This window comes from Pituophis catenifer, unplaced genomic scaffold (assembly GCF_029215685.1).
Source record: "Pituophis catenifer annectens isolate HBS135680 unplaced genomic scaffold, rPitCat1.0.hap2 SCAF_1, whole genome shotgun sequence".
Lineage (NCBI taxonomy): Eukaryota > Metazoa > Chordata > Lepidosauria > Squamata > Colubridae > Pituophis > Pituophis catenifer.
This window is the reverse complement of record NW_027256881.1, coordinates 231351102-231364777: the sequence shown is the minus strand read 5'-3', so window position 1 is coordinate 231364777 and position 13676 is coordinate 231351102. Positions and strand designations below refer to the sequence as shown.

At 42.3% G+C, this 13676-nt stretch overlaps 1 protein-coding gene across 2 annotated transcripts in view; it reads right to left on the bottom strand.

Annotated features, from left to right (window-relative positions):
• SLC11A1 (solute carrier family 11 member 1) overlaps positions 1-13676 on the bottom strand; it is a 44948-nt gene that overhangs the window by 5145 nt on the left and 26127 nt on the right. For both annotated transcript variants that reach the window (XM_070957129.1, XM_070957128.1), the window contains exons 9-12: positions 11863-12021; positions 10155-10253; positions 8690-8809; positions 458-607 (exon numbers count right to left, since the gene is read on the bottom strand). In XM_070957129.1, the coding sequence (XP_070813230.1) occupies positions 458-607; positions 8690-8809; positions 10155-10253; positions 11863-12021 (528 nt within the window). The remainder of the gene's footprint in view (positions 1-457; positions 608-8689; positions 8810-10154; positions 10254-11862; positions 12022-13676) is intronic.

Sequence of the window (13676 nt, the reverse complement as noted above, 5' to 3'; positions counted from 1 at the left end):
GTCTACAGCTAATCAGATCTTTGAGAATCTGCAGTACAGATAGTCCTTGATTTACAACCACAATTGCAACCAGAATTTCCATTGCTAAGCATGCTGGTGGTTCAGTGAATCACACCCAGTTTTACAGCCTTTTCTGCTACAGTTGTCAAGCAAATGTTAAATGAATCATATGGTCCTTAAACAAATCCGGCTTCTCTCATTAACTTTGCTTGTTGGAAGCTGAAAGTCACAAATGTTGATCACATATCCCAGGGATGCTGCAACCATTATAAATACCTGCCAAGTGCCTGGATTTTTATCATGTGACTACGAAAATGCTGCAATGGTCATAAGTGCAAGGATCAGTCCTAAAGCGCTTTGTTCAGTGCCGTTGTAAATTCCAACTATTGCTAAATGCAAGTCGAGGACTATCTGTATTGTATCTTGAGAGAAGGATGCTACTGGATTACAAACTCACCAAGATGCTCTGGAGTACATTTAGAAGGTCGTTGAGGCCTGTTAAGTCTCCTACGTTCCTAAAGGCAGCGACAAAGACAGTGGGAAGAATGGCGAAGGAACGAGTGAAGACCACACGGGCAAAGCGCGACCAGCGCATTTGCAAGAAACCCTGCAGGAAATAAAAAGAGTTTTATAAAGATCTAGCCACACATTGGTAGTCCTTCTTTATTTATCAATCCTCCCCTCTCCCTTGGTCATCTGAAAAAAATCCAAGCTTAACCCAGGGGTGAAATGCTTCCGGTTCGGACCGGATCACCTGATCCAGTAGCGATGGCGGCGGGTGGTTCAGAGAACCGGTAGCAAAAATCCCTGTGCCCCCCCACCATGCCCAGCTGAGCCGCACGATCATCAGAGGCTTTTTTTTTTTTTTTTACTTTTAAAAGCATTTTTTCTACAACCTCTTCCGACGAAAAAATGCAACCTCTTGGCCGAAGAGGTGGTAAAAAAAATGCTTTGAAAAGTCTCTGACGATCCCAGCTGAGTTGCCTGATCCTCAGAGAGGCTTTTCAAAGCATTTTTAAAAAAGTCTCTCTGATGATCCCAGCTGAGTTGCCTGATCGGCAGAGGCTTTTCAAAGCATTAGAAAAAATGCTTTGAAAAGTTAAAAAAAAAAATTGGCCACGCCCACCATCACATTACCCCCTCCCCACCAAGCCACGCCCACAGAACCGGTAGTAACAAATTTTACATTTCACCCCTGGTTTAACCTCTTTTGCATAACTTGAGGCTCTCTTGGATAGTGTCAGAATAAGAAGGAAAACACTCCTTTAAGTCACAGATACAGCTAAGAACTACTTAAGCCAGTCTCAGCCGTGGGCTGGGGTTGAGATGAAAGCAGCATCACGGGTGCCAAACCGAAAAACGATGCTGCCTGAGCATTTTTTTAAAATCACGATTATGAGTGAGTAGGTGAAGGCCAGTAGAAGGAACAGTAACTTCAAGCACAGTTCATCTCTAACTGAACAGCAATTATTTTGAAAAAAGATTGCAACCTAGTGGTCAATTTAAATTATTGCAAAAAAAAAAAAGTTTTTTTTTAAAAAAGCAAAATGTTGAATTATTTGACTATATTTGGAATATAGAGAGTATGCAAGGGTTATTCTACCGTAGTGGCCATTGCTAGTGACAGAGCATTTCTCAGAGATCAAATTAGTGCTCTAAAAGTACAAGCAATTTGCTAGTTGCCTAAGAAGCAGAAAAGATGAGTATTTCACAAGAGGACTCTTTTGAACCTCTGTTTCAATTTTTCTTTTTTAAATGAAGAAATGGACAGCCTGTTGAATCATACACACGCCCCCATGGAGGAATAGGCTCAGAACAGAACACTGGAAAAGCACCGCTGGCTAGAGGCGGAGAGAACAATTGGAACAATGAGATTAAACAAGAGTCTTCTTTTCAGTTCTTGATGCTTTTAATAGTCACAAGAATTCACAAGAATAGTCACAAGAAACCCTACAGATGAGGACATTCTCTGTCCTCATCTGTAGATAACTTTCACTTGAAACCACACCTTCCCACATACCACTCTCCTGTCAAAAGAAGATCTTGCATGCTATAAATGCATTGAAATCTATGCAGTATTGAAATGTGGACAGGAATAAAGCTTTGCTTAAATTACCGCTGTTGACCCCAATGGCCATCAGTTATGGGTTCGCCCCAATGGTTCACCTGCTTGCCCCAGTGCAGAAACACTTTGCTAATTAGTTAGTTTACTTTAGTTAGTTTACTTTATTGTCATTGCACTTCGTACAACAAAATTAAATGCCATCCAGACTTCCGCTGGCACCGCTGGCACCGCTGCAGCTCCTTTGTGAGCTCCTAACCCTGGGATCTGTAAAACTGCCAAAACAGCGTAAATCAGCTGTTTTGGCAGCTGGAACTTCCCCTTCGGGCAAAGAGGGGGAGGTGAGTGCTCAGGTGTATAGGGTAGAGCCCCCCAAAACCTCCAGGATTAATCCTGGAGGTGCAGAGGGTGAGGGCTCCCCAAACGCCTGGAAAGCAGCTCCAGACTCGGGATTCCGTCTCTAACAGAACAAGGCGCCGCGACCATCCCTGCGAAACAAGTGATTTCAAGGATCGATTTTTACGCAGGCAGAACAAAACAGGAGAGTTTCTCGCAAGTATTTTTCTTTCCTTTAACTCTGATGAATAATGAGTCCTTTCAGATTCGAGTGAAAGTTTTAAAGAGATCCAAAATGGTGCTCATAGAGAACGAAAGTCTAAGAAGAAAGTGATTGTTAAAGCTTGTTTGCGCTTGTTAAGGTCGTTATAGCTGTCAGTACTTTGAAGCTTTGCTGAATGAAGTGGGAATTTAAGTTTGCAGCATAAGAAAAGATGGCAGAAGCAAAGATTTTTGAAGAGAATGGAGGTTTCTCAGCACATAATTCAGCAAGCGTACAAACACTGACAGTGGATTTTTTGGAAGCATGGCAAAAATCATTTACGGAAAGACTAGATGAGATCTTTGAGAAGTTTATTACTCAAATTGATAATAAAGTTGCAATGTTGAAAGAGGAGGAAGAAGAAGTAATTCAAGTAAAAGCGCCTGAGGAACATGGAAAGGATGTTTCCCAAATTATGAATAAATTGATGGGCTTGAAGGAGGTTAATCCGGAGATATGGAGAGAGATCTATCCAGAGGTTTTGATGCAGATGAGAGGAAAAGTGCCGGGAGAAGCTTGGATTTTCAAGATATCAAGAAGGATTAGAAATGGAACATTACAATTTCTTTATAAAAATGGACTTTTAATCCTAAATAAAGAGGTGTGTTTCTTAAAAGGAATTACGTTGCGAGCTGCACAGGATTGGAAGATAAAATTACAGTTGAATACACAAAAGCTTGTAAAAATAAAAGATGGTGGAATAAAGCGGAAGAAGAAGACTCGGAAAAAAACCAGGGGGAAATGGAAGTGGAAGAATTTTATTCCTCTTTGTTAGGCAGGATAACATGGTGAATGATTGTATTGGTATTCAAAATTTTTATTAAGGATATATAAATGTGAATTTTTATAATTGTATTGGTATTCAAGACATGATTAATTTTTATTAAGGATATGATAAAAAAGAAACTTTCTTTTGGATGTTAAGTTTAAGGTTATAGATTTCTCAATATATTTTCAAGGGCTTTAAATTGTATATTTTGTTTTACATTAATGTTATTCTGTGGAGGAACAAGTTGGTTTTGTTTATTGTTGAATTAATTGGGATTAACTACCTTTAAGCAAGAAAAGTTATATTTTGTTTTGAACAAGGAGAGTTAAAGTACAAGTGATAGATAAATCTATAGATAGTTAGTTTGTGGGGTCTTTTATTAAGGTTTCTTAAATGTTTTTACCCTGTATTTGTTCTGGGAAGTCCGGGGAGGGGGTTGGGGGTTGGGATAGGAGCGGGGAAGGGGGGGGGGGTGAAAATTTATATATATATATATATATATATATATATATATATATATATATATATATATATATGAATGATTGATTTTTTGTTTATGATGTATGCTGACCATGAAATAAAATTTGTTTTTTTTAAAAAAAAAATTAAATGCCATCTTCAGTGTACGTTATAACTATAAAAATAAAACACAAACACACATCCTTCTCATTCTCTACAATTGAATTGAAACCCCTGATATTGCATTAATATTGTTCTATACAGTAGAACTCAATATAGTCACTGCTCTGGGATAGAAGCTGTTTTTCAGCCTATTTGTCCTTGTTTTTATTATCCTGTACCGTCTTCCAGATGGTAATAGTTCAAAAAAAAGGTGCCCAGGATGAGATGGAGCTTTAAGAATGTTTTGAACTTTCTTAAGGCAGCAGGAGCTATAAAGCTCTTCCAAAGAGGGGAGAGGGCAGCCAATGATCCTCTGGGCAATGACATTAACTCTCTGGAGCGCTGTCCTATCTGCCACTGTGCAATTGGCAAACCATACACAGGTACAGTAAGTTAAAATACTCTCTATGGGGCAGAGGTAGAAGGTCACCAGCAGTTTTTCATTCAGTAGTTGTTTCCTGAGAAGTCTCAGGTAGTATAATCTCTGCTGGGCCCTTTTGACCAGTGCTGCAATGTGAGTGCCCCAGGTCAGGTCCTCTTTTATGATAATACCCAGAAACTTAAAACTAGCCACTTGTTCCACTCGGTCTCCATTGATAAGCAAGGGCTGGATGTCTGATCTATTCCTTCTATAATTATTATAATTGTAATTATTTCCTGAGGACATGAATGCACAACATTATATTCCACCCGTCCTTGCTCCACATGTATGGCAACCTCACTCCATCTTCCCTTGTTCTACTTCAAAAGTGAAGTTTTCCAACTTCTGCTGGCACAAGCTGCACTGTGGCGAATCCCTTCTGAGGTAAATTTGGGAGGAGGGGGACTGTCCTGCTCCTGTTGATTCCTGATTGCTGGTCACTGATTTCAAGGCCATTTCTGACTAGACAAAGCCATCTCCACCACTTCTCTTGGCAACCATGAGCGGAAGTAAAGCAGGAGGTAAGGATGGAAATCTGGTCTTTGAGGTGCCAATTCTCTAGGCCCCAAAAGACCCACTTCCCCCTACAGAAGGGAACAAGGCTGGAATCAAGCCTTCTGTCAGTTTTCCAGTGTCCAGAGGATCAGGAAACTGGCAGCAAGGAGACATTACCCCAGAGTCCCAGACACTTCTCACCATTCATGGTGGAGAAGGAGTTCTTGATATTTTATACTATATATCTCCCACCCTGTGGCTTAGGTCCTCCAGCATCCAAGCTGCAGGTGAGTGGGTGGGTGGGCAACTTCACTGGAAGGCTACTGGCTGCCAAACTGGATCCACCCCACTTTTTTCCTCCCCTGGAGGGAAATTGGCTCTTCCTGAATTTCCCTTTCTTCCCTTCAGGGGGAAAGACAGAAATGGGAGAAAAAAACATCCACCTGTTGCCAGTTCTTTGATCCCAGAGCAGTCAGATTGCAGCCCAGACAGCAGAAGACCAGTTACTGGCACCCAAAGAGGTTTTTCCTGCTTCCCCTTTTCTTCCTCCCACTTCTCACGCAGATAGAACTCCTAGTCTTTTTCACTGTTCAGCAGATAGTGAGTGGAAATATGATCAGCTCTTCTTTAAGGTGGCAGATGTCTATGGAGATTCTCAGTCATCCAGATCACGGTTGTCCCAAAAGTGCTTTTTTTCCCCCAAGAGGCAACTGGACTTTTTGGTTTTTCTTTGAAGACGTTTCGCTTCTTATTCCAAGAAGCTTCTTCATCTCAGAGCTGAAGAAGCTTCTTGGATGAGAAGTGAAACGTCTTCAAAGAAAAACCAGAAAGTTCAGTTGCCTCTTGGGAAAAAAAAGCACCTTTGGGTTAAAGGGGCAGAGTTTTCTGCTGGATCCCACTCTGCATAGCAGCAGTTGGAGTTGCCACATGGAAGAGCCATACAAATGGAGTGATCCCACTTCACCTATGGAAGCTTAGTCGACAAGCCACTATCTCTCAGCTCAGCCTGTTCCCCACTCCCCATTTGTTCTGGGAAAAAGAGAAGAGGTATATTCTATGCATACCTTCTCTTTCTGGAGAAAAGGTAAGTACAGGTAGTCCTCAACTTACAACAGTTCATTTAGTGACCGTTCGAAGTTACGACGGCACTGCAAAAAACTGACTTGTGACCACTTTTCACAACTTAAAACCATTGCAGCATCCTCATGGTCATGTGATCAAAATGCAGACGCTTGGCAACTGACTCATATTTATGACGGTTGGAGTGTCCCGGAGTCATGTGATCCCCGTAAAATGGGGCAAAGCTCACTTAACAAATGTCTCAGAAATTTTGGCTCAGTTGTGGCCGTAAGTCGAGGACTATCTGTGTAAATCTAACAAATAAAGATCTCTTTCTCAGTGACCTTTGGCTAATCTATTTCTAAACTGGGTTGGGGCCTTGCTTGCATTCTCAGGCCATCCCGGCTGGGGATGAAAGCCCCGGGGCCCAAAATAACTGAAGCAAAAGATTGGGGAAGACCATCTTAAAATTAGGCCCAGAGCATCCTGTAGCCTGGGACAGCATGTGAATCAAATTAGGGGATCAGATAAGTGTGCACAAACAGTATGTTTGTGTGGGTGTAATACAGCATAAGAATGATTTTGGGAGGAAGCCCATTTTAAAGATTTTATCCAGAGGAAACTTATCCAGTGTTAATCATGATAAAGCTTACACAGAACATATGCTTCCCAATGCTGGTTGTTATGGAGTCAAGTGGAAGAATGTTGCATTCCTCCTCCTTCATTTACAAGGTTTCTGGAGACATTTGGTGGACTCCTGTGGAACACAAAGTTGCTTTGAGCCATCTGGTCACTTCTGAATAGCAGACTAGCAATCATTAGACCATAGATGGCAGCATTGCAATTTCTTGTAGTCCCGGTTTGGCCCAAGTCCCATTAAATGTCTTCAGCTAGCTTTAATTGGGATTATACCATGGAGGCTAATAAGATATAGTTGGCCTGTCTTGGAAAGAGGCACATTTTAACCAACTGCCTTTAATGATTTATAGATATATTTTCATTGCTTTTCTAGATTTTTTTGAAGTTTGATGCAACAGACGCCATCTAAAAAAACTAACACCTATAACAAAATTTCTCTGACCAAGTACAAGCTGTGGTCTAACCTCACCTCCCAAAAACATCTTCATCTAACAGTGGAAACAAATAAAAGCAAAGAAAGACTTAGACTGTAAGCAGGAAAACACCTTCTGTGCCTGCACAACAGACTGTTTTTCTGTATCTTCCTGCATGAAAATATAACATCGTCAAACGGCCCTGGAACCGAATTCAGAGGAGAACTGGCTCATGTTAAGCCCTTAAATACGGGTCCAGCAGTAGTCTTGGTCTGCTGCTGTGGTGTCAATCATACTGCACTTCCACTCAGTAATTTTTTTGCCATTGTGCATTCAATCTACCCCTGCGTGTTAATTTTCTCCAATACTTATAATGTAGCTTTGTTGTGGAGAATTGTGGGAAATTAAAATGATAGTTAGGCAAGTTATGTGGGAATGGCTCGAATGCTATTACCTGTGACCATGTTCAAATAATCTCATTGGGATCACAGGTGGAGGAGGGGGTTCTCCTTACTGAATCGGAGTCTAATGAGTTTCAAATCCCCAACATCAATTCTGCACATCCACCTGTCAAAACTTGTTTCATCTTTGCCCATGAAAGCACTTTGATATGACTTGTCTAGGCAAAGCAGAGCACTGGATTAGTCATCCAAAAAACTGCTAGCATTGATGGTAGATTATTTCACACTGGCTGGTGATATCCCGAAAGGGGGAAGCGAAAGAAAGCTATAGGTCTTAATTAATAGTTTTGCTTGATATGCCTAGCAAACCCAAAATTCAGGACACCACTTTAGGTAGCAAGACAGAACAGAGAGCATTGGGGCAGGAAAAAGAAACAGTGGTAATATGGAAAGAAAATCTTTAGACCAATAGTTTTCAACCACCTCAAGGATAGCATATGAACTGTGCCATAGGAAAAAGATATTCTAACAGGATAAAAGTCTGGACTTAAAAGGACATATGGAGCTGAAAATATCATGGGAGAAAATATGAGAAGAGGGAGTATTTCACCTGCGGGAGAGGTCAGAAAAGATGATGAGATAAATGGGAATATTGGAATTCCAGCAGCTATTAATAATATGAAATAATAGCAATCAGAAACGGTATATGAATCAGGAAACATCTGGTTTCACACGTATTTTGACAAAGGCCTATCAAGACATAGTGATATCATTATGTGTGGGGGATATATGTAAGGAAAGGAAGAAAGACAAAGTCTAGAATTTTGAGATTTCTTTCCTTTGTTTGCATTTTGTAACTTAAAAGCAAAGAAAACTGTAGTTATATTGCCTTATATTTAACAAAGCTTTTATATCTATTTTAGAGGCAGGCAGGCAGGCAGGCAGGCATCATTATCTCATCCTTTGCCAGTGCTGAATGTCAGCCCTCCCAGCTCCCTGCTCCCCAATTTACTATACATCTTCAGCAGTGGTGGGTTGCCCTCGGTTTGGACCGGTTCTATAGAACTGGTAGTAAAACCGGAGGGAGGCTCCGCCCACCGACCCTGACGTCATCAGAATGCTTCTCCGCATGCGCAGAAGAGCGCGGCCCCGTTGCGAACCAGTAGTAAAGATATGTAGAACCCACCCCTGATCTCCAGGTATTTTCTCACCTCCATAACAAACTGTCCTGCATAGGTTCCTGTCATGGTTGAACTTTGACCTGCTGCAAGAATTCCAACAGCCCAGATATAGAGAGCAATGGACCCAAAGTAGCATCCCAGGATAATTCCCTGCATAGAAAAAGGCAAACATTCCTGGCTTGTATTCCACAATGCACATGCTCATTGTATTATATAAAAATGCATTAAATCATTTTGACTTCATCCTGCAAAAGTCCACACAGCTGCTCACCATCTCATTTGTCCAAGCCTAACATTATAATGACAAAAGCAACAACCTAAAGAACTAAAAATAGAAATTAATTAGATAACTCTAATTAAAGTGAAAATGATGGAGTGCAGGAGAGGGAATTTTAAATCAATCACAAGGCTTCCAGATAAGGAAATTTAAACAGCTGTAGAAGTGACAACCACGGGCCTTAGACCTCCTCTCCCTATTGTTTAATATCTTCAAGAACCTGCTAGGAGAGGCCATCTATTTAAATGCGTATCTCAACCCTTGGTTAGAAAGGCAATGTAGTGGGATTTGATATATTTGGGGAAGGTGGGGAGGTACAACCCCAGCAAGATGGAGTGACTTGCAGAATCAGAGTTGAAAGCCAACTGATTCTAAAAACAGCTGAACATCCATAACTCTAGATGGGGCTCTAGTCCCTGAGAAAAAGTTGACTCAGAATCTGGGGGCACTTCTGAATACCAAGTGGGGAGGCCATAGCTAGAAAGCCCTTTGTGCGATTACATCTTATATGCCAGTTAAAACCATTTCTGGAAAAAAAAGGAAGCTTTGTTCATGATTGCTCATGCCCTTGTCAATGCATGCCTGGACTACAATGCAAATCAACCGTTGCACACCAATTGGAAGCTTCAGCTGGCTCAGCATGTGGTGACAAAGTAATTATGGACATTCCTAGATTTGCCCATAAAACATGGGAGCTGCATTTCTTGTGAGTTGCTTCTCAGTACAAGTCCTTGGGAGAATAGAAGCAGTTGAGCGTTCATCTGCAGTAGGGATGTCAACTCAAGGCCCGCAGGCCACATCTGGCCCGCGGAGTGCATAGATGTGGCTCATGGGGTCACCCTGAAAACAGCAAAGGTCCAACCCATGGTGCCTCTGCCAGTGAAAATGGAGCTCAGGAGGGCCACGCGCAGCCTATCTGAGCTCTGTTTCCGGCTGCAACAGCCTCTGCAACCCTCTGTCAGCAAAAACAGAGCTCAGGAGGGTCGCACTTTCGCTGGTAGAGTGCTCGGGCCACCACAGGTGCCCCCAACATGAGTGATGTTGAGCTGGCCCCACCCACCCTGGCCATGCCCCTTGGCCCCCCTGAGGTCAAACACAACCCTGATGTGGCCCTCAATGAAATCAAGTTTGACACCATGATCTGGAGATTCTATGCTGTTCATCTGTTTTGTATTGCTACCAGTTTGGTTGATAGCCGTCATTTTGCTGGATACTTACCCCTTGGAAAATATCCACGGTCACAGTCTCATTGTTTTCAGGAAAGTTGGGGAAAATGCTCTGATTCAAGAATAAGCTCTGATTGGCACAGACATCATGCTGGGTTATATAAGACAAAAGAAAAAACCAAAACCGTTTCATTAGAAATCAGAAATAGGCCTATTACAGGCACCTTGGAGCAGCAAATTCCTGCACTCTTTGCTCTGCCATAAAAAGACCAGCCTGCTATTTGAGAAATTGTTGGATAACTCTACCTTAAAAACTCTTTAGTGCTATTAATCTCTTCCAATGTTCCTTGTCATCCCCTTTTGTATCTCTGTGTGTCTGTGTAAACTGAACAAATTACAACTCTCACACAAATAGGTGGGATCCGCAGGTCTGTTCTTATGCATCATTCGTACCCCTTTTTTTCTAGCCTTTGTTCCTATAATGGCCAGCTTCCACTATTTAATGGTAGGAACACTTCTTTTAAATAGCAACGTTGTAAAAATCTGCCTCAGTTTTCTTCCTTCTTACACAAGAAGGAAGTTACTGGTAACTTTACCAGTAACTGGTAAAGTTACTTTACCAGTTGTGAAGTAACTTTACCAGTTACTGCACAACTGGTAAAGGGAAGCTTTTACTGCATTGGTTCGCACGAATGGGTTCCTGTTTCTGTGACTCCCAGTCAGTGAAATATCACTGTTACATACTATAGGACCGTGATGGCGAACCTATGGCACGCGGAGCCATATCTGTGGACACGCAAGCGTTGCCCTAGCTCAGCTCCAGCATGCACACACACGCCGGCCAGCTGATTTTCGGGCCTTTCAGGCCCACTGGAAGTCAGGAAACATGCCTCTGGAGCCTGGGGAGGGTGAAAAATGGGCCTACTGTTAACCTTTTTGCCGTCACGTGCCAAAAGCGGGGGGAGTGCGGAGGGGTCGCACATGCATGCGCGGGGGGCAGGGGGCATTGAATTATGGGTGTGGGCACGCTCACGCGCAACCCCCCCGTGCTCCCCCCTGCTTTTGGCACACAACGGCAAAAAAGGTTAGCCATCACTACTATAGGACATTCTACCAGATGGGCTAGGATAGGTAAATAGGACGAGGATGGCCAATTTCTATTTGGCTGAAGGAATAACTCACTCTCTTTTTCCTCTAATCTTTCTTAGAGAAGCAGAGAAAACAAGATAGAAAAAGCATACAGAACAAGGTTTCTGGGATTATTCCCAACTGTTTCAGAATAGCTCCATTCTGGGTCACATGGAGACGGGGAGGAGGAAGGGGAAGAAGAAGTGAGATGTGGAGAGAGAGAGAGAGAGAGAAAGAGAGAGAGAGAGGGAGAGAGAGAGAGAGAGAGAGAGAGAGGGAGAGAAAGAAATGGGTTTGCCACATTGTAGGCCACTGTCTAAGTTCCTCTCCCATGGGAATTCACTGGGTGATTTTCTTTCCTGGTTTAAAAAAAATTATCTATATCCCCCAGATTAATCTGACTCTTTCCTAATTGGTTGATTGATTCATATCTATCTATATTTCACTTCTCCCTTCAAATTTGACCCTCTTTGGGATAGCTCTTAGACTAATGGACAGACAGGATCCCCAAGTCCATTTCTATAATTTTCTCTCATGGTCAAAAGAATAAAAGGCTACACGTAGGGTAAAGAACTATAGATATTAATGTCAGAGTTGGCTTTGAGGGAAGAAAACGTGGGCTGCTGACTTACCACTTCCTGGTTGCTGCGTTGAAAAAAAGCCTGGCCAAACACAGACATGACAAAGAGATTGATGAGGAAGGAAACAAAGAGTGCGATGGTGGATTCAATCAGAAAGTACATATTGGCTTCTTTCACCGCTTTCTGGTTGGCGCGGTCCACTTCTCGGGTCTGTTGGGAAAACAATGCAATAGTTTCTATGTATGCCACAGGATGTTCCAGTGGTCTTGCCCCCTCCCCATAGGACACAGGTTTTTAGGGCAGAGAGGACTGTCAGATATTGCCTGCATATGATGCACCAGAGACTAGAAGGGGTTAAGTCTTTACAGACATCACATGTGACTATATCAGCCAATGAACTTTCTTATTGGACTCTTACCTAGAAACCACTTGGACATCTTCCCCTTTTTTTCTCTCTCTCTCTCTCATCTATCTCTCAGCGAGACAACACGTGAACTTCTCTCTCCTCTCAACATCTGAGTCATACAGTTAGGGTAAAAATGTAACAGGACACCCTGTTCATTATCGTATGCATGTATATATTTGTAAATAATAAAAACAACCTTTTGAACTTGAAGCTGTATTATTATTATTATTATTTTTTATTTATTCGATTTGTATACCGCCCTACTCCCGAAGGACTCAGGGCGGTGAACAGCCAAACAATAAAATAACATAGACATAAAAAATTTAAAAACCAGATAAAATCAAATTGACCAAATAACTTCCTCATAGAACCAAATGAGCACGACCATCAATATATATCTGATAAGGACAGCTGCATTAACGACATGGGTGGTCTTTGGGCATTTCCACCCAGAGCTTTGGAGTCAAGTCATTTTGATGGTCAAACTGCATTGCCTTGAAGTAGCAGAGATAACTATCTTCCACCCTATCTTTCCCCAAATATCAAATTCTAAAGATTCTGTTTTCCAGTTGAAGGTGCCTGGGTGGTGACAGCTGTGACTGAAAAAATGGCATAATGTTGACTGGTAGCCATGTTGCCACTCTGCTCCTTCTCTCACTGTTCAAGGGTAGGGAGGAAGAGCTGGCTGGCTCAGCTTGAATTGTTGGAACCAATGCAAGACAACAGCCACGAGCTGTTCAGAGACAGGTTTGGAGGAAGATGGGAGTATTTAGAGCATTTGTGAGGGATAAAAGCTCCCAAAACTTGACAATATGTAGGAGGACAACTGAAATCGATCCAGCCATTTGAGAGTGTGGGTGAGGTCATCAATCAGACATCTCTAGAGATGGGTTCATGCTTCACAATAACCTCTGTTTAGAAGCCCCAACTCACTGTCCCAAACAGTGAGAAGTCAAGGACCAGGTTTAGCTAGGTTTTTATTCCAAATAAGTCATTCTAGTATTGACAAAAATCTACTGAGTTTAAGAATCTTGTTATATATTTGTGTGTGTGGCCTCAGGGCAGTGGTGAAATCCAAATTTTTTTACTACCGGTTCTGTGGGCGTGGCTTGGTGGGCGTAGTGTGGCTTGGTGGGCATGGCAGGGGAAGGATACTGCAAAATCTCCATTTCCACCCCACTCCAGGGGAAGGATACTGCAAAATCTCCATTCCCACCCTACTCTGGGGCCAGCCAGAGGTGGTATTTGCCGGTTCTCCGAACTGCTCAAAATTTCTGCTACAGGTTCGCCAGAACCTGTCAGAACCTGTTGGATTTCACCCCTGCCTCAGGGTTTAAGCCCTGGATTTCTTTCTCCTGCCCTCATAAAAGATTTTGCAGCCTGTTTCTCAGGCTTCACTGTTAATGGCACTGTACTGTGTTTACACAATCATTTGGTGTATTCTCAGGCTTCTGGTTTC